The 22,321-nt window shown below is 54.2% G+C and overlaps 3 protein-coding genes and 5 non-coding genes across 12 annotated transcripts; all 8 read left to right on the forward strand.

Moving 5' to 3' along the window:
- Positions 1–14: 14 nt before the first annotated feature.
- Positions 15–9,510, forward strand: FLT3LG (fms related receptor tyrosine kinase 3 ligand). Of its 4 annotated transcripts, XM_078062387.1 has the most exons (8): positions 15–291; positions 605–671; positions 1,760–1,870; positions 2,377–2,430; positions 2,523–2,757; positions 3,175–3,313; positions 6,666–6,847; positions 8,426–9,510. In XM_078062387.1, exons 2-8 carry the CDS (start codon positions 639–641, stop codon positions 8,758–8,760), a joined length of 1,089 nt encoding a protein of 362 aa, XP_077918513.1. In that variant the 5' UTR covers positions 15–291; positions 605–638; the 3' UTR covers positions 8,761–9,510. The 4 variants fall into 4 exon arrangements, with proteins under 4 accessions (XP_077918513.1, XP_035924118.1, XP_077918514.1 ...); XM_036068225.2 differs by lacking the exon at positions 15–291 and having other exon boundaries at positions 2,614–2,757; positions 8,426–8,652; XM_078062388.1 differs by lacking the exon at positions 15–291 and having other exon boundaries at positions 2,614–2,757; positions 3,229–3,313; positions 8,426–8,652.
- Positions 9,511–9,590: 80 nt separating this feature from the next.
- RPL13A (ribosomal protein L13a) lies at positions 9,591–13,353 on the forward strand. Of its 2 annotated transcripts, XM_036068243.2 has the most exons (8): positions 9,591–9,721; positions 11,293–11,365; positions 11,752–11,817; positions 12,016–12,117; positions 12,304–12,389; positions 12,563–12,622; positions 12,913–13,035; positions 13,238–13,353. In XM_036068243.2, the coding sequence occupies exons 1-8, from the start codon at positions 9,707–9,709 to the stop codon at positions 13,322–13,324; spliced, it is 612 nt and encodes a 203-aa protein (XP_035924136.1). In that variant the 5' UTR covers positions 9,591–9,706; the 3' UTR covers positions 13,325–13,353. The 2 variants fall into 2 exon arrangements, with proteins under 2 accessions (XP_035924136.1, XP_035924138.1); XM_036068245.2 differs by lacking the exon at positions 9,591–9,721 and having other exon boundaries at positions 11,291–11,365; positions 11,935–12,117.
- On the forward strand, positions 11,412–11,494 carry LOC118520306 (small nucleolar RNA Z195/SNORD33/SNORD32 family). The gene has a single exon (XR_004909594.1). It is a non-coding gene; the product is annotated as a small nucleolar RNA Z195/SNORD33/SNORD32 family (small nucleolar RNA).
- On the forward strand, positions 12,150–12,234 carry LOC118520305 (small nucleolar RNA Z195/SNORD33/SNORD32 family). Its single transcript, XR_004909593.1, has one exon. It is a non-coding gene; the product is annotated as a small nucleolar RNA Z195/SNORD33/SNORD32 family (small nucleolar RNA).
- LOC118520307 (small nucleolar RNA SNORD34) lies at positions 12,425–12,495 on the forward strand. Its single transcript, XR_004909595.1, has one exon. It is a non-coding gene; the product is annotated as a small nucleolar RNA SNORD34 (small nucleolar RNA).
- Positions 12,681–12,767, forward strand: LOC118520308 (small nucleolar RNA SNORD35). Its single transcript, XR_004909596.1, has one exon. It is a non-coding gene; the product is annotated as a small nucleolar RNA SNORD35 (small nucleolar RNA).
- A 5,322-nt stretch (positions 13,354–18,675) lies between the features above and the next one.
- RPS11 (ribosomal protein S11) lies at positions 18,676–20,984 on the forward strand. Its single transcript, XM_036068249.2, has 5 exons — positions 18,676–18,835; positions 19,541–19,672; positions 19,866–19,941; positions 20,249–20,378; positions 20,799–20,984. Exons 1-5 carry the CDS (start codon positions 18,821–18,823, stop codon positions 20,920–20,922), a joined length of 477 nt encoding a protein of 158 aa, XP_035924142.1. The 5' UTR covers positions 18,676–18,820; the 3' UTR covers positions 20,923–20,984.
- Positions 20,055–20,140, forward strand: LOC118520304 (small nucleolar RNA SNORD35). The gene has a single exon (XR_004909592.1). It is a non-coding gene; the product is annotated as a small nucleolar RNA SNORD35 (small nucleolar RNA).
- Positions 20,985–22,321: the final 1,337 nt, after the last annotated feature.

The raw sequence follows: 22,321 nt of genomic DNA on the forward strand, positions 1-22,321 counted from the left end.
GATGAAGTCCCCAAGCTGGCCTCCTCCTTGCCCTGTGGGCATTGCTTCCGGCTGGAGGCAGCTCCCCCTTCGTCGTGTGTCCCGGCTTCGACCCAGCTCGGGGCTCTGGGGGCGCGAGTCCCGCGGAGGCGCCCTCAGCGGCGTGAGCCGCCACCTGCCACCACCAGGTGGCGCCCCTTGCCTCAGCCAGATCCACCCCAGCTCACTGTCGCCCCCCAAAATTTCCTTTCGCTTTCGATCTCTGGCTGTCACCCGGCCTGGCCCCTTCCACGCCCAGCCGGGGCAAGCCTGGTGCGTGAGGAGAAATGGACTCCGGGTCCCCGAGGGGCGGGGCTGGGGTCCCCCTCCTGGCTGAGGGAAGAGGGATGGGGTTCAGGTTGCTGGGTCCCTGGCCTGGGGAGGGTTCCGGGGACCGGACGTCGGTGTTCTTAGAAGGGGAGATGAGTTTTCACCGTAACCGGGGCTCACGCAGGAAGCCCGAGGGAGTAGGAGGCGGAAACTTAGCCACATCAAGGAGCCAAGGGAGGGGTGGGGAGGTAAAGGGGCGGGTGAGGAAGGGGCTGGGGTCTGAGGGTCTGAGACTCCTTCTTCTGTCCCTTCCAAGATCTGGCCATAGGCATGAGGGGCCTCCGGCCGAGATGATAGTGCTGGCGCCAGCCTGGAGCCCAACTGTGCGTATACCTGGGGGACAAGTCGGGGGAAATGCAGAGCAGTACCAAGATGGGTAGAGCTGAGAGAGCAGATGGACAGAGGTGGGGGACAGGGACAGGGGTAAGGGAGAGATGGACAGGGGTGGGGGACTTGCACAAGGTAGGGGAACATGCACAGAACATATACAGGAGTGAGGACATGGGCAGGAGTGGGGGACAAGGGCAGGGGTAGGGGACATGGACAGGAGTGGGGACATGGGCAGGAGTGAGGACATTGGCAAGAGTGAGGGACATGGGCAGGGGTGGAAGACATGGACAGAGGTGGGGGACATGGACAGAGGTAGGGGATATGAGCAGGGAGGGGTGGGGACATGGGCAGGGGTGGGGGACATGGACAGGGGTGGGGGATATGGGCAGGGGTGAGGGACATGGGCAGAGGAGGGGGACATGGACAGAGGAGGGGGACACGGGCAGGGGTGGGGGACACGGACGGGTGGGGGACATGGACAGAGGAGGAGGACACGGACAGGGGTTGGGGACAGGGGCAGGGGTGGGGGATGTGGGCAGAGGAGGGGGACATGGGCAGGGGTGGAGGACAGGGGCAGGGGTGAGAGATGTGGGCAGAGGAGGGGGACATGGGCGGGGTGGGGGACGGGCAGGGGTGGGGCACAGGGGCAGGGGTGAGGGACGTGGGCAGAGGAGGGGACATGGGCAGGGGTGGGGGACATGGGCAGGGGTGGGGGCCATGGACAGGGGTGGGGATGTGGGCAGGGGTGGGGTACAAACGGGGAAGGCAGGACCCAGGTGGAGGCAGAAACAGGAGGGAGGAACAGAGAGGGACAGCCCACAGCCGAGGTGAGCAGGAGCCGAGCCTTGGGCGCAGCTGGGAAATGGGGAGAGCAGCCAGAAAGGGCAGCAGAGAGGAAACCAGGGAAGGCCGGTCCCGGATGGACACAGGAGCCAGGAGGAGGGCTGAGCCCTGGGCCAGAGGGAGTGCGACCTGGAAAGGGAGAAAGGGGCGAGAGACGGGTGGGGGCTGGGGGGGCCCAGGGGAGGGGTGCTCATGGAGCCAACAGAGGGCGCCCCCCCACCCTGTGTCACGCCCACAGACCTCCCTGCTGCTCCTGCTGCTGCTCAGCCCCGGCCTCCGCGGGACCCCCGACTGCTCCTTCAGTCACAGCCCCGTCTCCTCCACCTTTGCGCTCACCATCCGCAAGCTGGTGAGAGCCCTGTCCCTTCCTCCCCGGGGCGCCTTTCTGAGGCCCAGGTTCTGTCACTGGGGCTGAGCCACCCTGTCGAGGTGTCCTTCTTTGGGGGCTCTCTGTCCCCCTCTCTCTGGGTCCCTGTCCCCCTCCCTCTGGGTCCCTGTCCCCCTCCCTCTGGGTCCCTGTCCCCCTCTCTCTGGGTCCCTGTCCCCCTCTCTCTGGGTCCCTATCCTCCCTCTCTGGGTCACTGTCTCCCACTCTCTGGCTCGCTATCCCCCTCTCTCTGGGTCCCTGTCCCCCTCTCTCTGGGTCCCTCTCCCCCTCTCTCTGGGTCCCTGTCCTCCCTCTCTGGCTCGCTGTCCCCCTCTCTCTGGGTCCCTGTCCCCCTCTCTCTGGGTCCCTGTCCTCCCTCTCTGGCTCGCTGTCCTCCTCTCTCTGGGTCCCTCTCCCCCGCCCTCTGGATCTCCATAGTTCTGTTTCCTCCTGTCTTGGGCCAGGCCTGACCCTGTTTTCTCCCGCAGTCTGATTACCTGCTTCAGGACTACCCAGTCACTGTCGCCTCCAACCTGCAGGACGTGAGTCACAGATGGGAGGGGCTGGGGCAGAGGTGGGAAGGACAGACCACCCCTCAGGGGACCAGTTGGCTGACCTGCCCCCTCCTCCCCAGGGGATGCAGGGCTCCCGGCCCCAGCCCCTCACCCTTCCAGCCCCCAGCCCCCTCTGCTGGCCGCCCCCCCAGCTTGGGTTGTCCCTCCCAGGACGAGCTCTGCGGAGCCTTCTGGCGCCTGGTCCTGGCCCAGCGCTGGATGGAACGGCTCAAAGCTGTGGCCGGGTCCCAGATGCAAATCCTGCTGGAGGCTGTCAACACGGAGATACACTTTGTCACCTTATGTGCCTTCCAGGTCAGCCCTGAACTTGGGGGACAAGCTAGGGGAGCGAGTTGCCTTCCTAGGGATTGGAAGCCAAGCTCTGCTAGGCCTTGCTGGAGATTTCTTTTGACTAGCAACCCAAGGGAGGTGGAGCTGGAACCCCGGTCCTCCTGGGGACCCCCTTGCTGAAAAGAGCACTTCTCTAGGCACTGAAGGAGGGCGGGGATCCTGGGCCCAGTGCACCGACTCTGAGTTTATTTCTCAGGCCCTGTTGCTGGGCGCTGCAGAGGGGTTCTCTCCCCTAGCCACCCGGGGGGCAGGGGTCCAAACTCTCTCTCTGTGACCCAGGCCTCACGGGGCCCTGGTAGGCGTTGCCAGGCAGGGAAGGCCCTTGGCCTGAGCAGACTGTGGGGGTGATACCCTGGTGACATCTCCCTCCCCTGCCCCCAGCCCCTCCCCAGCTGTCTTCGCTTCGTCCAGACCAACATCTCCCACCTCCTGCAGGACACCTCCAAGCAGCTGACGGCCTTGAAGCCCTGGATCACCCGCAGGAATTTCTCTGGGTGCCTGCAGCTGCAGTGTCAGCCGGGTAACGGCCCCCAGCGCCCCTCAGCAGCCCCCCACCACCTCTCCCATCCCACAGCCCCTCACCCCCTCTGCCCAGGCCAGCCCAGACCCCACCCTGCTCCCACTGGCTGTGTGACTTTGGGCGTGTTCCCCCAAGTTCAGTCCTCTATCTGGGCCTCAGTTTACCCATCTCTGACAAGGGAACAATAATCCCTGCCTGTTTCTCCAAGGCAGCCCTGTCCGAAAGAGATACAATGACAGTCACATATGTAAGGGCAAATTCTCCAGTACCAAGATTTTTGAAATTTTGTTTTTTTTTTTTTTAGTGAATTCACTTTTTTTCCCGGAATTTTCACATTCGTTATTTTTGTAGCAAATGATTGGTGGTTTTGTTTTTAAAACGTTGTCTTTTGGAATAGTTTTAGATTCAAAAGAGGGTACAAAGAAATTGTATGGGGGGGAGGTCCTGGACACCCTTTACCCAGCCTCCCCAGCCCCAGGGTTGCATTTTGCTTCCCGTTACTGACAGCACGATAGCAAAGCCAGAAATACGAGAGGGGTCCAGTCCGTGCGTATAATCCACAGGGTTTATTCCCATTTTACGAGTCGCGTGCTTGCTCGTTTCCTAGTGCTGGCCATTTTCACACTCGCATGGCCTTCTCCCTCTGTGCATGCCTCCATGTCCAGATTTCCCCTCTTTACAAGGACACCTGTCATGTGGGATGGGGGGCCCACCCTGATGACCTCATTTTAACTTGATTCTCTGTGTAACCCCATCTCCAAATAAGGTCGCATTCCAAGGTGGGGGGGTGGTTAGGATTCCCGTGTATGAATTTTGAGGGACGCAATTTGCTCCATAAAAGTGTATGTGTCTTTGCAATTTTTTCACCTATGTGGCTTCTTGTGATCCCCGCCACAATCAAACTACTTAACTTGACCCCCTTCTAATAATTCCCATCCTTAGCCCCTGGCAACCATGAATCTGTTCTTTATAATGACGTTAATGGACTTCATAATTTTAAAGTTATTCTTAATAACTCATCATTGAGATCACAAATTTAATTTAACCGAATGTCTCCAAAGGAGTACTGTTTGAACACATACCCAATACTGTATTTTAGATTTAATATTATTATTATTTTTTTTAATGCAATCCTATCCCTAACATGGGGCTCGAACTCACGACCCCGAGTTCAAGAGTTGCATGCTACACAGACCGAGCCAGCCAGGCACCCCCATGCTGTATTTTTTTTTACGATTATTTATTTATTTATTTATTTGACAGAGAAAGAAACAGCGAGAGAGGGAACACAAGCAGGGGGAGTGGGAGAGGGAGAAGCAGGCTTCCCACCGAACAGGGAAACCACCGTGGGACTTGATCCCAGGACCCTGGGATCATGACCCGAGCTGAAGGCAGACGCCTACTGACTGAGGCACCCAGGTGCCCTATTTTTATTATTTTTTTAAGATTTATTTATTTATTTGAGAGAGAGAGAGAGTGCCCACACAAGCGGGAAGGGGCAGGGGGAGAGGGAGAGAGAGAATCTCAAGCAGACTCGGTGCTCAGCCCAGAGCCCCACTCGGGGCTCAATCTCACGCCCCAAGACCTAAGCCCAAACCAAGAGTGGGATGCTCAGCTGGCTGAGCCACCCAGGTGGACCCCTGGTACTGTATTTTTAAAAATTAGTGAGATATTTTACATCCGTTTGTCCTCTAAGTCTCTGGGAACCAGTGTGTATTTAACACTGAAAGCACATGGGAATTCAGACTCACCAGAGACCACGTGTCAATAGCCCCACGGGGCAAAAGGCTGCAGGATTGAACACAGCTCTAAAGGATCAATGAGAAATAACGTAATCAGAATATGATGAGAGACTATGCCCTGTGAAAACTTGATTTTTTCAGCATATTAAGGTTTACTTTGGGGCACCTGGGTGGCTCAGTCAGTTGGGCGTCTGCCTTCGGCTCAGGTCATGATCCCAGGGTCCTGGGATCAAGTCCCACAGTGGTCTCCTTGCTCCACGGGGAGCCTGCTTCTCCCTCTCCTGGTCCTCCATTCGTGCTCTCTCTCTCTACAATAAGTAAATAAAAAAAAAAAAAAAAGGTTTACTTTGTGGCCAAGTACATTGCCAGTTTTGTAACTGACCCTGTCTTAGGAGGAAAAGAAAAAAATAGGTTAATTTTCTTGGCAGGATCAGGGTTGAATCTGTGTGTACATATTCTCCCCACCTTACTATGGTATCATTCGGAGGCTTTCTGTCCTTGTATTTGTTACCAGATCTGTCGAGTTCTTTTTTTTTTTATTTTTAGTAATCTCTACACCCAGCGTGGGGCTCAAACTCACGATCCTGAGATGAAGAATCGCACGCTCTACCGACTGAGCCAGCCAGGCGCCCCTGAGAGGGATATTTAAAAACCACCCCCTCTAATTTTCTCACTTTCTCCCCACACTTCCGATCATTTTGCCCTCTGTATTAAGCTTCATTGGTCATTTGTACTTACATTTATGACTCTTCATTCATTTGACCGCATTTTATTAGCTACCTCCTGGGTGCTTGGCATTGTCGACACAGCTCAGAACAAGATCCAAGTGCTTGCACATGTGGGGCTGACATGCTAATTGAGGCGACAGACAATAAACGCGAGCAAATAATTAACAGGAAAATATCTGAGGGTAATGAGTCCCATGCAGGCAAATTACAACAGGGTGATGGAATCATGGTGTGAGGTGGGTGGCTGGAGAGGTACTGAGAGTTGGGAACAAGAGAACAGCCTGTGCAAAGGCCCTGAGGCAGAAGCCTGTTTAAGGAACAGTGAAGAGACACATGTGCCGGGAGTCCAGCAAGCGAGGGGAAAAGAGAGCAGCTGGGTGAGGGTATAGAGGGAACAAAATTGGGGGGGGATCTTGGACTATTTTTTTATTTGTCAATTTGTCATTTGGTCAAATATTTAATGTATGAAATTGAGCTATTATAATATTATTTAACTAGTGCTAAGTAGTAGGTTCGGCCAATAAAAAAGAGAAGGTCCGTGGTGCCCACAGGGAGCTCACAGCCCGCGGGAGGAAAAAGAAGAATAAACAAATCGATATAGAAGCACTAGAAATCTATGTGTCCAATTGTAATAGAAAATGCAAACTGACCAGGTGCCATGCTGTTCTAAGAACTTCCTGTGTGGTCACTCATTTAATTTTTGTGACCACCTTATGTGGCAGGTATAATGAATATCCCCATTTTACAGATGAGAAGACTGAGGTACAGAGAGGTGGGCGGCCCACCTGAGGTCACACAGCCAGCACCGGGCCTGCTTTTGTTTCCTTCCCTTCTCTGGCCCAGCCCTTCTCCTCGGTCACCCAGCCTCCTCTCTCCCCTCAGACTCTTCCACGCTGCTGCCCCCAAGGAGCCCCGGGGCCTTGGAGGCCACAGCCCTGCCGGCCCCCCAGGCCCCTCTGCTGCTCCTCGTGCTGCTGCTGCCCGTGGGTCTCCTGCTGATGTCCGCTGCCGGGTGCCTGCACTGGCGAAGGAGGGGGTGGAGGACGCCCTACCCTGGGGAGCAGGTGAGGCTGCAGGTGGACAGAGGGCATGGGGAGGTCTGCGGGGGTGGCGCTGACCCTGTGGCGACCACAGGTGACCTGCACCTCCAGTCTCCAGGACGGGCTGCCCCTGTGGCTTGTGGAGCTTGGCGAATCCTTCACCAGGCTGAGAACCCTGGACTTTGTTGGGAAGGGGGTGGAGGGGGGCTGAGGTCATGAGGGGGGACAGACTGGAGGCTGGGTGAGGGTCCAGGGAGAGAGGACAAGGCCTGAGTCAGGGCCAGGACCAGCACCATGGGGACAGGGAGGAGGGGACAGGCAGAGTCAGGGGTCAGGGATCAAGAAGGACAGGGCTGGAGATTGACAGGCTCGGGCAGGTGGCACAGATGACCCTGGGTCTGGCCCAGTGGGAAATCTGGGGGAGCAGGGAGATTAGGGAAAGAGGGTGAGCTCACTGGGGACCTAGGGGGCGTGAGGGGCCCCAGGGGAGATATTTGGCTGCAGGAGTCTGCAAGCCAGGAGAGAACCCTCCTGAAGTGGGCGGAGAGGACCACCTTTGCAAAGCCCTCTGGGTGTGAAAAAGCTCTGGGTGTTCCAGTAACTCTTGTGAGCGAGCCTGGGGTGGGTGTGAGTGTGGGTGTGAAAAATCTAGGCCTCAAACACCAAGCAAGGGAGCTGGGACTTCCTGCCCAGGGCAGCAGGGAGCCCGGGGAGGTGAGTGATGGAAGAAAGGAGGCAGGAGGCAGGTGGGCCCAGGAGGGAGGAAGCTGGGGAGGCCTTAGTGGGTTCTTGATGGGCCCAGAGGGTTCTTTTTTTTTTTTTTTAAGATTTTATTTATTCATTTGAAACACAGAGATACAGAGAGAGAGCATGAGCAGGGAGAGAGGCAGAGGGAGAAGGAAAAGCAGGCTCCCCGCTGAGCCAGGAATCCGATGTGGGGCCCGATCCCAGAACCCTGGGATCATGACCTGGGCCAAAGGCAGATGCTTAACCATCTGAGCCACCCAGGCGCCCTGAGAGAGAGAACCTTAAGCAGGGTCCACACCCAGTGGGATGAGATCCCCCGACCCTGAGATCATGACCTGAGCCAAAATTAAGAGTTGGACACTTAACCGACTGAGCCACCCAGGCGTTCCCCAGGATCAGTTTCTAAGTTTAAATGATTTTTCATTTCAGCACTTGTTTTCTGTACAGGAATTTTTATTACAATTTTTTTGGAAAAGGTAATCTGTTGGGAAGTTTTCCTCGCATCCTTGCTCCTGTTCACTCTGCTTTCCTGCTCTCCTAATAAGCACACTAGCAGTTTAAGTTTAAATTAGGTAAAATGTAAAACTCAGCTCCTCGGTTGCCCTGGGCGCATTTGGAGTACTCCGTATTCCCACGTGGCTGCTCTGTGGCTCTGTGGGAGAGCACAGGTGTCATGGTTTCCATCTTTGCAGAGATGGACAGTGATGCCCTAACACATAGCGGGCACTCATTGGAAATGGAATTGTTTTCAGTACTTAGTCTGTGCAGAGAGCTGAGCTTGGTGCTCTCCTCTCCTCTATCCGTGGATCCCCAGACGCCCAGTGAGACAGACACATCTATCGTCTCATTTTACAGAGGACACTGAGGCCCAGCGAGACGAGTCACCTGCCAGAGGACACAGAGCTGGGCCTCGGAGGAAGTCAGCTAGAGACTGGTCCCTTCCTCGACGGCGCTGCCCTGCTCACTCTCTCCCCAGGATGGAGGCAAGGCCAGGCCCCAACGCCAGCCCCGGCCCCACCCATCCCCCTCTGTACAAAGTCCTTGTCCCCAGGAAATTGTATATAAATCACCCTTTTCTACCAGCTCGGGCCCGGCCTGTCTGTAGATGGGACAGGGTGCGGGCGGGGCATTTGGGTGTGAGTCCTGGTTTTTCAGTTAATGCGATGTTTCATCCGGTACCGGTTTTCTGAGACCTCCCGGGGCCCAGAGCCAGGGCGCGGCAGTGCTGGGACCCAGACCGCGTCAGAACCCGCCCTGGTCGGGGCCCCTGATCTATGGGGGAGAAGACACGGGACCCAGGGCGCCTCAGTTCAGCAGGACACACGTTCTACCGGCAGCAGTACAGGCACTCCCGGAGCCCGGGCGGGGGTGGGGGGCTTGGATACCTGACCCAGCCTGAGATCCCGGGAGGCGCTCGGGAGGAAAGGACTCTTGAGCCGAAAAGCCCTGGGGCTGTGACAGGCCAGATTTTTGAAGGTGGGGCTGGAGGGGAGGACATCCGAGGCAAGGGACGCAGCCGAAGCGAAGGCCTAGAAGCCATCTGGAAGTCATTCCCTCACACACTCTTGGATCTCATAGGGAAAACTACTTCCGCCTGTTTTACAGATGGGGACACTGAGGCCCAGACAGGGCCGCGGGTTCGGCCAGGTCACAAGGAGGCAGCACAGGCACCGGAATCCTTTAAGCCCAGACTGAGCGCTTGACAGAGAGCCCACTTGCCCCCTGCGGGCCACCACGTGCCCTGCAGCCGGCTGTCGCTTTAGCGAGTGACGGCTCTTCCCCCCACCGCAGACACCCTGGCAACCCCTAAGAGGGAGATTAGCAGCCCCTCAAAAATATGGCGGCCCAGGCTGGCCAGCCCCGCCCCAGCAGAGCCGCTTCCTACCCCACGTGATCTCTCGCCCCGCACAGCAATGGCTGCCTAAGAGCCGATGGGAAAGGTTGGACCCGGATTGGACAGTCAGAAGACGACCCGCCTTCCAGCGGGGCCCCTCTGCGCACGCGCAAGACACTTGGGCCAATGAAAAGACGGGAAGCTGCCCGCACAGCCCATGCGGCGTCACTTCCTCCGCCCCTGTTTCAAGGGATAAGAAACCCTGCGCCGAACCTTCCTCCTTTCCCAGGCGGCTGTCGAAGATGGCGGAGGGGCAGGTGCGGGCTCCGCGCGGGCCGGGGAGGCGTGGGGCTGGGTGGCTTGCAGGCCGGAACGAGGTTGGGCCCTCTTTCCCCTCGTAGGTGTGTTGTGAAGCCAAAACTCGATAATTGAGCAAAATGAGAAGCTTTGGGCCTAAAAGGAGTGTGCAACGGGGGAATAGGAGATAACTGGGACGGTTTTTTGGCCTGGGGCTGACTAAAATGGGGCAGGATCCCTTCCTTAGGGGCGATTATGGCGGCTCCCAGCACGGGGAGAGTTACTTTAAAATTAGGCCTCGTTTGCCTTTGTCTCGGCCGGGCTTTGGCCGAATCGGGCCTGTGTGTTCCTGGCGACGGGGAAGCGCGCGGAAAACGCCTGGGCTGCGTCGGGGCGATGGGAAACCGAGGACTGGCCAAAATGGAGGGCGCTCCCGCCGTACCCGAGGCGCGCGTCGCTGCACCCTCGTGGGAGTGCTCATCCGTGTCCTGCAGCTCTGGTCCCTTTGGTAGGAGGTCTTACGCAGTGGGGGAGCGTTCCCGCCCACAGGACATCCAGGAACGAATTGCTCTTACCTTGTTCTTTGGGGTGACGGATACTTTAAAGGCCAGAGGACTGACAAAAGGCTCCCGTAACCACCTGGGGGCCCTCGAGGGACACAGCAGAAGCTTAGCTCCGAGTCCCCGGATTCCTCCTCTAATTTCTTGTATGTAAAGGAGGGGATGGCTCGGGAAAGGGTGTCCGTGTGAATAGGAAAGGAAAAAGCACGGTCGTGGAGTCAGGAAGCTGGTAGAGTTCGTGGAACACGTGTTTTCTGCATTTACTGTGTGCGTGACGCAGTTTGCTTTGTATTTGGTGTCATTCGGTGAACTACCATAATACTCCTGAGGCAGATACTGTTATCCTCATCTTCCAGGTGAGGAAGCTGGAGAGTTTTAGCCAAAGTCACATTGTCAGGAAGTCTGGCTTTAGATTCTGTACCCTTCTGCCTTCCGACAATCACAAGTATATAACGAGCACTCGGTAAGAGTGGGGACTTGACTGGTGGTGAAGAAGCTGAGGATTTGGTTTTGAGCGGTTCAGCCAGGGATGCAGAGCTAAATTCAGCATAAGCCACCGCACAGGCTCCTGACTGCTCCGCAGAGCCTCACCCACTCGGAACCTGTTTCCTTTATTAATCATTTTATGCCGGAAACTTTTACCCTTGAGAGTATTTGGTCTGTTGGGATTCCACAACTTTTGTATCAGGGATTATAAATTCTAACTGGATCAATGGATAGTCTTGCCAGCCTTTGTTCAAATCCCAGCTCATCCTCTCACCCTTGAATGTAATCGGGGCTTAAGAATTCTGGCCCTTAAGGCAGTGAGATGTGAGGAAAGGCCTTTGTATTATTCCTTGCACCGAAACAGCCATTTGCTTTCTTGGCCACATCTGTACAGTGGACCTTGGGTCTTAGTTTCCAGGCCTGCTAATGAATAGGAGGCACTCTGGGGGATACGGTGAAAGAAACGAGTAAAAAAGCACGGGTTGCTTAGGGTGGGGAGTCAAAGCTGAGGGTGTGTCTAAGCCTTTTCACTTTATTTCCACCAGGTCCTGGTGCTCGATGGCCGAGGCCATCTCCTCGGCCGCCTGGCGGCCATTGTGGCCAAACAGGTGCTTCTGGGTAAGTCTGCTCTGCCCACAGCTCCCCTGCGTGTGATTCCCAGCCAGCGGTCAGTGATGAGCAACACTCACCATCTTTCGTTTGAGTCTCACGACCGTGAGATAACCCCATGCACCGCTCTGAGACCTTCCAGCTTCTCCCTCTCCTGGGGTCTGGGGCTCCGAGATGGAAAATCCTTTCCTGTCGGGCTGTTAATTTAAGCACAAATCCAGCTCTGCTGGGGCCTTGGCTTTCTTGTGCATTGTGGTCAGCTCCACCAGGGGAAGGAACCCTGTTTCCAATCCTCAGCAGTAACCGGGCAGGTGGGTAATGGCCAGTTTGTAGGTAGAGCCCTTGGGTGGCTTCGTACCTTTGTCCTTGTTTGCCTCACTTTTCTTTTCCTCTAGGCCGGAAGGTTGTAGTCGTGCGCTGTGAGGGCATCAACATTTCTGGCAATTTCTACAGGAACAAGTGTAAGTTAGGATCTGGGAGAAGACCTGGAGAGGGTGGACCTGGGGATTGGCAGCCTTCGTTGGCTCCAGAAGTGAGCCTACTAGTGGTGGGAAGTGCTCATTTGCGTTCCCTAACAGGCCCTTGCGAGTATGGATGTGTGTGTTGAAGAAGTTAGCATGTGGCTGGGGTCTGAGGCCTCGCACCCTCTCTCTCCCCAGTGAAGTACCTAGCCTTCCTCCGCAAGCGCATGAACACCAACCCATCCCGTGGCCCGTACCACTTCCGAGCACCCAGCCGCATCTTTTGGCGGACAGTGCGAGGTGAGCTGGGCCTGAGGACGGCAGGTGGATGGGTGGCCAGTGATGAGGACTTCTCCCACTTGTGTTCGAGTTCCCCGACCATGAGATGACTCCACATGCACTACCATCTGAGGCCACCAGTGTGCCTGGGGGGTGCGGGGTCCCCGTGAGCCCCGCGGAGCAAGCCTGCTGTCCCTCCACCCACAGGCATGCTGCCGCACAAGACCAAGCGAGGCCAGGCTGCCCTGGACCGGCTCAAGGTGTTCGATGGGATCCCGCCGCCCTACGACAAGGTGAGCTTGAGGGCCGTCTGCGCGGCATTTGGGTCTGGCGTCCGTGATGTTGCAGTTGTACCTACATTGTTTGACCCTCATGAGAACAGCACTGGCTGAGACGCTGTTCAGCCAGCCTTCTCCCCTGCCGTCCCTTACTCCAGGGCTCTTAAGCCCCTCTCCTTCTCTAACAGAAAAAGCGGATGGTGGTTCCTGCTGCCCTCAAGGTGGTGCGCCTGAAGCCTACACGGAAGGTAAGTTCCGGGTTTCACTGAGTCGTCTCACTAGGGGGCGAGCTTGAGGCCCGAGACTGGCAGATGATGGTTTTTTCTCACGATGGTCTGCGGATGCCGCTGTGGGCAATGCCGAAAATGCCATTGGCTCAGCTGATGCCAGCACGAGCAGGGAGCCCCCGGGGTGGCTGTGTCTTTAGCTTAGGCCTGCTGGGGAAAGTTGGGTCACCTAGGACAGCTTGTCTGCTCCCTGTCCCACAGCCACCCTGGCTCCGCTTGCTTAGGACTTCTTTCTTCTCCCTCCCCCACAGTTTGCTTACCTGGGGCGCCTGGCTCATGAGGTTGGTTGGAAGTACCAGGCAGTAACAGCCACCCTGGAGGAGAAGAGAAAGGAGAAGGCCAAAATCCATTACCGGAAGAAGAAGCAGCTCATGGTGAGGACGGCCTGGAACCCAAGGGCACCACACTCCTGGGCAGGGCCTTGCGGGTGAACTTTCTGGACACAGTGGTCTTTGTTTGGTCCCGGAGGCCTCTATTTGAGGCCCACCTTGGGACGGGGAGTAGAATTGGGTTCCTGGGATGATGAAGGTTCTGGGTAGCAGCCATTGACCACCATCTGTCCTCTTCACCCCACAGAGGCTACGGAAACAGGCCGAAAAGAACGTGGAGAAGAAAATTGATAAATACACAGAGGTCCTCAAGACCCATGGACTCCTGGTCTGAGCCCAATAAAATTGACTGTTTATTCCTCATGCTTGGCCTGGCCTGCCCTTCCTCCATCGCCGCCCTAGGATATGGGGGACCCCCGGGGGCCGCTGTCTGGAGCCACAGGCAGCCTGGGACTTAAAATGCTGGGAACACAGAAAGGGCTTTAGTCACTGCTGTTAATTAAGAAAGGCCTTCTTAAAAGGTTAAACTCTAAGAGCTTTGAGGCATAATTGCCTGTGACCTACTCATTTCTGAGAGTTCTAAGAAATTGATAGTTGAAGCAACTATTTCACTGTTGGCAAGAGATCTGGAGAATGGAGGGGAGCCCTGTGTCGTGAATGGGGTGTGCTTAAACTTGCCGCAGGCTCGGGTGCTGTACTCTGCAGCTGTTAGGGGGTGAGGATGCTGGGGCCACGCCTGGTGTTACACGGGGCTAGTTCCAGATGCGTAGCCTGGGAAGTACAGCCCCGGGGTCTCAGGCACCGCCTTCGTGCCTTCCCTGTATTTTGTGATCCAAAACTAATAAATTATTTTTAAAGAAAGTTGGTGTCTTTGCAGTGTGTGCTGTGGAGGCAGGCCCTCGGCAAGCAAAGGGGGGCTTGAAAGAAGACTGGCCCTGCTCCAGTCGCTTTCCACAGCGGTTGGATTTTAACCTGTCCTTCGTGGATGAGTTTTTACCTACCGCTCTCCAGGAATTTCCTTGAGAGTCCTGTATAGGTGTATTTCTCAAAACCATCATGGCCCAAGGTTGCTCAGTGGACCTACACTGTCTGATTCAGCTGCAAAGTATGGAATTGTCACCATCTTAAAACCAGTCCCATCATTGTGGGGTAGGTGGGCTATTTTGGTCTTTGCCACACCAGGAGTTCTGTGCGTTGTGTAAAGAAACTGAGACCGGAAATATTTTGCAGGTAGCATTAGGCACTGAGGGTGGAAATATGAAATCTAATGCTTCAGAAGAGGAAAGCTAGACTTTTTTTTTTTTTTAAGATTTTATTTTTTAGGGCGCCTGGGTGGCTCAGTTGGTTAGGCGACTGCCTTCGGCTCAGGTCATGATCCTGGAGTCCCGGGATCGAGTCCCGCATCGGGCTCCCTGCTCAGCAGGGAGTCTGCTGCTCCCTCTGACCCTCCCCCCTCTCATTTGCTCTCTCTCCTCTCATCCTCTCTCTCAAATAAAATCTTTAAAAAAAAAAAAAGATTTTATTTTTTAAAGGTTCCTTTGACAGAGAGATAGCGACAGCAGGAACACAAGCAGGGGGAGTGGGAGAGGGAGAAGCAGGCTTGCGGCTGAGCAGGGAGCCCGATGCGGGGCTCGATCCCAGACCCTGGGATCATGACCTGAGTCGAAGGCAGACGCTTAACGAGTGAGTCACCCAGGCGCCCCATTTTATTTATTTGACATACACAGCGAGACAGGGAACACAAGCAGGAACACCTAACAACTGAGCCACCCAGGCGCCCCTAGACTTCAGAGACGGGGAGAGGGTGGAGGGAGAATCATGGGCAGACTTCGCGCCCAGCATGGCCCGAGACAGAGCTCCATCTTGCGACCCTGAGCCAAAATTGAGTCTGAAGCTTACCTCCCTGAGCCACCCAGGCGCCCCTGAGACTTCTTAGATCTGGAAGGGTAAATGGAGCATTGAGCAGGTACCAAGCTCTTCACAATCACCTGTTAACGTGCTGCCTTTTCAGATTAGTGGGCAATAACACTTGTAAATTTCTATTTTTTCTTTTTAAAGATTTTATTTATTTGAGAGAGAGAGAGAGAAACAGCATGAGAGGGGAGAGGGTCAGAGGGAGAAGCAGGCTCCCCGCGGAGCAAGGAGCTCCATATGGGGCTCAATCCCAGTACTCTGGGATCATGACCTGAGCCGAAGGCTTAACCAACTGAGCCACCCAGGCGCCCAACACTTGGAAATTTCTAATTTAGAAGTTCAGTATTCAAATGCCTAACAGCGCAGAGAAAACTAGTTAAATGTGACACACATTTTATTATAATTCACAGGGCATTTTACTTTAATTTGGGGGGCAAATTACAACTCACATGTCCTGTCATTAATCTTCCCAAAATGGCAAAGATACCACAGTGACAAGTTTTCTCTGAGAATCATTTAAGAAATGGGTGGTATCTTTACCCCTCCTGGGGCTCCCCCTCACCACAGGAGCTGCCTCCAGAAGTGGCCAAAATTAAATACTAAGCTTAACAAAACTGCCTGTTAAAGCAATACAATATAGTCCCACCAAAAGCATGATCCCTTAAAAAGATAAATTTGGCTGTACAAACTTATAAAAACATCCCACTGAAAAAACAAGCCATGGACTGGGAGGAAATATTTGCAAATCCTACCTCTTTTGAACAACTTGTTTCCTGGGTATATTAACAAATACAAATACAAAAAAAAAAAAAAAAAAAAAAACGGGCACCTGGTTGGCTCAGTAGTTAAGTGTCCACCTGTCTGCCTTTGGCTCAGGTCATGATCCTGGAATCTCAGGATCAAGCTCCTCACTGGGCTCTGTGCTCAGCGGAGAGTCTGCTTCTCCCAATGCCCCCCCCCACACCCTGCCCATACCCATTCCTGTTCTCTTGTCTGTCTTTCAAATTAAAAAACAAAAACAAAAACAAAAAAAACCTCTTCAAACTCCATAATAAGGAAAATCAAGTAAAAAGTGGGCAAGAATTAGAGAAGTATTTCACCAAAGAAGATACACAAAGGCCAATAAGCACATGAGAAGGTGCTCAACATCGTTCACCATTAGACGATGCAACTGGAATCTCTGGGCATCCCCTTAATCCTTCCTGGAGGGCACACACGGAGGCTCAGAACCTCTGGGTCAGCAGCAGGAACATTTTCAAAGCTCCATCTTGCACCTTGCCCACAAAGCACCCTCCCACAGTGTGTGGGCATGCCTGGCCCATCTCCACCTTATCCTCTAGGAGTTCTAGCACCCTTTCCCGTCCTGGTCCATGGGTGGGGCCCAAGGGAGGGTCTAACTTTGCTAGGCATTGGGGTGCACATGGAAACGTGAGCTTCTCCAGGTCATTTGCATTTCTGTTGTGAAACCCTGGTAAGTATGTCTGAAATCCGGCAGAGGCCAGAAATATTCCCTCAAGTGTTCATCACTAGAGTTGGCTGGAGTTCATTATTGCCCACATCAAGGCTGTCTGATACTGCAGGGCAGAAAATCAATGTGGTAGGTTGTAACCAGCCTTAAAATGATCACGAAATTGAATAGAAACGAAAAGAAAAAAAAATCAGTGTATTGCAGGAAGGAAAGGAGAAAGTTAAGTTAGAAAGCAAGAGGACGGGGGCACCTGGCTGGCTCAGTTGGAAGAGCATGTGGCTCTTGATCTCAGGGTCATGAGTTCAAGCCCCACGTTGGGTATAGAGAGTACTTAAATAAATCAGTAAACTTAAAAAAAATAATAATAAAGCACGAGGAAGGGAGGGAAGAGGAGGAGAGAGACAGGTGTTTGGTCACGATGCGACTGTATTTCCTACTGTGGGTTGTGGTCATTAAAAGCTGTGGACCTAAATATCTCCAAACTGCCCCACCCCTTCACAGTGAAGCAATATATGTTTTTTTGCTTTTCCCTTATCATCAAAATCTCACCAGCTGTTCTGAGCAATTTGCAAAATACTGAGCATTGTAAAAACCAGAGAGGAAATAACACCTAATCTCACCACCTGGAGATGCAAACCACCAGGGCGATGTCATGCATTTCCTTCCAGGCTTTTTTCTAAGTTGCTTTTGTACATAGCTTAGCACACATTGCAAATAACAACTATAGGGCCTGCCTTTTTTTTTTTTTAAACTAAACATCATAAATCCTTATCAAGTTATTCAAAAACTCCAGAAGATTACTTATTTCTTCAAAAAATAAAGCTACTACAAGGTCAGTGGGGGGGAAGACATGGAAGGCCTTAAAACAGAAAAATGAAAAGTCCTTCCCTCTTAACCCTACCCGCAAAGGGACTGAAGCAACTAAAACAATTAAAAATGTTTCATTCAGGGGAGCCTGGCTGGCTCAGTCACCAGAGCAAGAGACTCTTGATCTTGGGGTTGTAAGTTTGAGCCCCACAATAGGTGTAGAGTTTACTGACACAACAATAAAATGTTTCATTCACAATTCACAAAGCTAAAAAAAAAAACTTTCACAAAGCTATTAAGTGTGAAAGAAATTTAAGCAATTAAACTTTCAAATTACTTTTTTGTAAGTTGGTAGCATTTACACTCTGAAGTTAGTACAATTTATTTTTTTTAGTTTTATTTATTTATTTGACAGAGACACAGCGAGAGAGGGAACACAAGCAGGGGGAGTGGGAGAGGGAGAAGCAGGCTTCCCGCTGAGCAGGGAGCCTGATGCGGGGCTCGATCCCAGGACCCTGGGATCACGACCTGAGCCGAAGGCAGACGCTTAATGACTGAGCCACCCCGGTGCCCAAGTTAGTACAATTTAAAGACACCGTATACATATGCACAGCCTTGTCTATAGCAGCAATGTCCAACAGAACTTTCTGTGCTGATAAAAATGCTCTGGGGGCGCCTGGGTGGCTCAGTCGGTTGGGCGTCTGCCTTCGGCTCGGGTCATGATCCCAGGGTCCTGGGATCAAGCCCCGCATTGGGCTCCCTCCTCCGCGGGAAGCCTGCTTCTCCCTCTCCCACTCCCCATGCTTGTGTTCCCTCTCTCGCTCTGTCTCTCTCTGTCAAATAAATAAATAAAATCTTAAAAATAAATAAATGAAATCTTTAAAAAAAAAGAGTATCCAATGATAGACCTGCACCGTTCAATGTCGTAGACGTTAGTTCCACGTAGCTGTGTAAATTTAAATCTAATAACATGAAACAAAGTTAAAAATTCAGGTCCTCAGTCTCATATACACTTGAAGTGCCAGCGGCCACAGAAAATCAGCCAAAGGGTTTTTTATTTTGCTTTTTTTTGTTTGTTTTCACTAAACTATTGTCTGGGGATGAAACAGGGCATAAAGGACAACAAACTTCATTAAACTTGAAAAAAACTCATGGTCAAACCCGCCCCTCACAAAGATGGCGGCGCCGGTGGCTCATGCCCCTAAGACCTTCTGGCTGGCCGCCCCGCAAAAAGATGGCCGCCACCACCACATCCCGTCTGAATTCTGCGGGAGCACAGCCACGCGGTCTCCACACCCCACGTGATCTTAGCCCCGCCGAAACAGGCCCGCCTCCCTATAACTCTCGCGATAACGTAGGCGAGCTCAAGGCTGGCCTCGCCTTCCCAACGTGAACTAGCGCACCCAGCGCATTCATGGCGTGACTTTTGCGGGACGGCGTCCGCCGCTTCCCCACTCCCTGCCCTTGATCCTGTGGGGCGTCCGTGCTGGGTTTGGGCCGCCCGTCAATCACAGTCGCGCCCGAGGCACCGCCCCAAACCGTGCTCCCGCCCCCTTTCGTCACTTCCTCCCCAGCCCCTGTGCCGTCGATAAGGAAACCCGGACGCCCTTCCGGCTTTCCTTTTTTGAGGCGGCCGGGAAGATGGCGGACATTCAGGTGCGGGCTCGGGGTTGGCGCGGATGCTGCGGGGCCCACCCTCGGCCTCAGGGGCGCGTCCGGGAGAGAAGGACTCCGCGCCCCAGTTCTGGGGTTAATGCCAGACGGCCTCGATTTCCCAGGCATTAATTCGGGGGCGCGTGTCTTTGAATTAATCTAGATTAGCGCCTCCTAAATCCCGGGGGCTCCCCGCGTGGGGTTTAGTGGAGGCTCAAGCCTTTTAGGAGTTATCTTCTTAAAACTTAATGGGGTGGTTTTCCGGAGGCCTTGGGCCATCGGGTTAATCCTGTGAGAACTGAGCCCTAAGGGCTAATCCGGGAAGCCCGTGGTTTGGGTATTTATTTCTGAAGTCGTATATATTATATAAGGAGAGAATCCTGGGTGGGTGTCCTTGTGGCTTGGAGAATAATCGTTGCTGAAAGGTGTCCACGCTGTTAGAGGAATGATTGTGTGTGCCTGGGTTTTAAGGAATGAGTTCTGCAGGTGATGGGAGGTGTTTTAGAGCATAAATGCTTAAGAAAACCCTGGTTCAGAATTGAGTCTGAACTCAGAGACTCGGGGTGAGTGTTTTAGATGGTAGTTATGGAGGCTTGGGAGGCTGCCGTTTGGGGAATAAATGCTGGAGAGGATGGGATCTGGGGTTTCTGGGAAGATTTGAAGGCCAGGTTGCCGGCTCCAGGCTCACCAGCTTCCTCCTCCTCCTAGACTGAGCGCGCCTACCAAAAGCAGCCAACCATCTTTCAAAATAAGAAGAGGGTCCTGCTTGGAGAAACTGGCAAGGAGAAGCTCCCGCGATACTACAAAAATATCGGTCTGGGCTTCAAGACGCCCAAGGAGGTATGGGGGCTACTCTCAGAAGGAAGGAGACCCCTGTCCCTGCACGTGTGCACACTCCGGAGTACCTCGGCCACATCTGACTGGCTCCTCCAGGGGCTGGTGGGAAATGTAGTTCGTGTCCCTGAGGCCACACCCCCTGATTATTTCAGGAAGTGCTTGTTCCAAGGCTCCCTCCTTTCTTTCCCTTTTTCAGGCCATTGAGGGCACCTACATTGACAAGAAATGCCCCTTTACTGGTAATGTCTCTATCCGAGGGCGGATTCTTTCTGGTGAGTGAGGGGGCTTGGGTTCAGATTTCTCGGTCTGAGGGATGATGGGCTGGGGAATGCTCAGAATTCCTGGGTGAGGAGGGGGTGGGCAGACTCCTGGTTCCAGGGGCACTGGCAGATGATGTCTTTTCACAATGGTCTTCAGATGCCCACCACGGGCACTGCTGAGAAAGCCACTTGGCACAGCTGATGTCAGCAGCAGGGCTTGGGATCCTTCCTTGGCAGCTCCCAATTCCCAGCATGCTCTGGGCTGCCCAAAGCCCCCCTTCCCCAGGGGGCTGACCTATGATCCATCCCCTCCCCCCAGGTGTGGTGACCAAGATGAAGATGCAGAGGACCATTGTCATCCGCCGAGATTACCTCCACTACATCCGAAAGTACAACCGCTTTGAGAAGCGCCACAAGAACATGTCCGTGCACCTGTCCCCCTGCTTCAGGTGAGCACGGTGGGCCTGCAGGTTCGCAGGCAGAGGAGGGGGTGGCTGCCCCCGAGGCTGAGTGACATGGGGGACCTGGCCGGGGTTAACGGGGCGCCCTGGCTGCTGTGTGGGTAGTAAACTGTTGGAGACGGTGTGAGCAGACTGGTGGAACCAAGCACATGTTCTCAGGAGCCTCCAGTCTGTGTAAAGTGGAGAAGATCGATGGAGGTCTTCTGCCACAAGAGGCCCCTGAGAGGGTTGGAGTGTTCTCTATCCACCTTGGACACAGTTTGTGGTCAATAAATAATGACCGGGGGCAGGTGGAACTGGAAACTGGAGCTTGGGTGGGGTTTGGTGGGGCCAAAGCTGAGAGGCCTCAGGCTCTAGTGGCCTGCATGGGACAGTCCAGCTCGTGACAGCACCTGCCCACGTCCACAGGGATGTCCAGATCGGCGACATCGTCACAGTGGGCGAGTGCCGGCCCTTGAGCAAGACTGTGCGTTTCAACGTGCTCAAAGTCACAAAGGCCGCTGGCACCAAGAAGCAGTTCCAGAAGTTCTGAGACGAGACATCTGTCCACACCCCTGAAGAAAATAAAGTTATTTTCCCAGTCAGGGGCCTGGCCCAGGGTATCTGCTCCTTTGCCAGAGGGATTGTTCCTGGGAATTGAATGGGGTTGATGCGAAAGATGGGGTTCTGTTTCATCCTCTGGACCCCCATGTAAGGGTGGGACTGGGAGCCACATCCTTCCTGTCCTCTCATCTTCGGGTGAAGATATGAACCTGTATTAAGATACTGCTCCCCTCTTTGGGTCTCCTTTTGGTTCATGTCACCTCTTGGTGTCAGAAAGTAAGCCCTTCTACCTGGCGTTGGGGCGTGCCCCCCACCCCCAGTCTCTGGGGAGGAAGTGAGTGAGGGTGTAGCGTCCTGCGTTCTCTCAACTCCGGTCTAGGCCCTCTGGCCTCCTTGGGAGGGGGAGGGTGAAGCAGCCACCTCTGGATCTGGCCGGGGGGGGGGGGAGGGGGGAGGCAGGCGGGGGTGGATGGGCTTTCGGAGTCCTGTGCTGTCTGGGTCTGAACCACAGGGGACTTGACTTCAACCTGGGCTTTCCTTTCTCCCCTGACAGTGGAGGAGTGGGGCAGGGAAGCCAGGCAGCTACCCCTCCAGCTCCAGGCCCCACTGCCCCTTCCTGAGCAAGCACCAGGCCCCTTTGCAGACGAGCAAACTCATCTGAGGGGGCAGGTTCTCCCCTCAGGGAGTAGCTGAGCTTCAGGTCTCACTCAGGTTCTAGAAACTTGCTTTGCCTGAAAATCCAAGGAAGTTGGCTTTGAAGGCACCTGTCATCTCAGGCCAAGCTGGAGCCAGCCTGGGACCCACCTCTGCAGCACCCGGTTGCAGGCTGCTCAGACATGGGTTAGGAAGCCCTTGGAAGGGAGACTGATCAGGTCGGGGTGGCCTTGAGGGGAGGAGAGAAATGGGAACAGGGTCAGGGAAAGAGCTTTCTGACATGGCCAGACGGTGACCTGGACTGTCAGGGGAAAACGTGGGGAAGGGAGAGAGGTTGACCCTAACAGCGGAAGGCATTCTATTAAAGAAAAACGGGGGGGAAAGGAGAGCGACCTTGAGGATCAGTTACAGAGATAAGGACAGAGGGCTCAGCTGGACTCTGAGCAAGGTCAGAGACCACAGGTAGTGACAGATTCAGATTCAGAACAAGACCAGACGGACCTTGAGCAGGAAATCAAGTTCAAGATGATAGAGTTGGGGGTCAGCAAAGCAGCAGGAAGCAGGACTTCTAGAATCTGGAGAGACCCTCACCCGACTTGCAGCAGGCGGAGATGGAGGCACCGAGGAGGGAGGTGCTGGGGTCACCTGCTTACTTCACCCCTCGGGGCCGGTGCTGCTGGGGTCCCCAGGTCCCTGCCCCCCATGCCTGTACCAGGGACCGAGGCACAGCACTG

The sequence above is a fragment of the Halichoerus grypus genome, chromosome 15, assembly GCF_964656455.1.
Source record: "Halichoerus grypus chromosome 15, mHalGry1.hap1.1, whole genome shotgun sequence".
NCBI lineage: Eukaryota > Metazoa > Chordata > Mammalia > Carnivora > Phocidae > Halichoerus > Halichoerus grypus.

What these genes read in the sequence shown, in the direction of transcription:
- FLT3LG (XM_078062387.1), top strand. Translation starts at nt 639, where the DNA reads ATGATAGTGCTGGCGCCAGCCTGGAGCCCAACT. An exon ending in TCGCCTCCAACCTGCAGGAC is followed by an intron (nt 2,431 to 2,522) that starts GTGAGTCACAGA and finishes CCTCCTCCCCAG; the next exon opens with GGGATGCAGGGCTCCCGGCC. An exon ending in GCAGCTGCAGTGTCAGCCGG is followed by an intron (nt 3,314 to 6,665) that starts GTAACGGCCCCC and finishes CTCTCCCCTCAG; the next exon opens with ACTCTTCCACGCTGCTGCCC.
- RPS11 (XM_036068249.2), top strand. An exon ending in GCTTCAAGACGCCCAAGGAG is followed by an intron (nt 19,673 to 19,865) that starts GTATGGGGGCTA and finishes TCCCTTTTTCAG; the next exon opens with GCCATTGAGGGCACCTACAT. An exon ending in CACCTGTCCCCCTGCTTCAG is followed by an intron (nt 20,379 to 20,798) that starts GTGAGCACGGTG and finishes CCACGTCCACAG; the next exon opens with GGATGTCCAGATCGGCGACA.
- RPL13A (XM_036068243.2), top strand. An exon ending in TCCCGCCGCCCTACGACAAG is followed by an intron (nt 12,390 to 12,562) that starts GTGAGCTTGAGG and finishes CTTCTCTAACAG; the next exon opens with AAAAAGCGGATGGTGGTTCC. An exon ending in GGAAGAAGAAGCAGCTCATG is followed by an intron (nt 13,036 to 13,237) that starts GTGAGGACGGCC and finishes TTCACCCCACAG; the next exon opens with AGGCTACGGAAACAGGCCGA.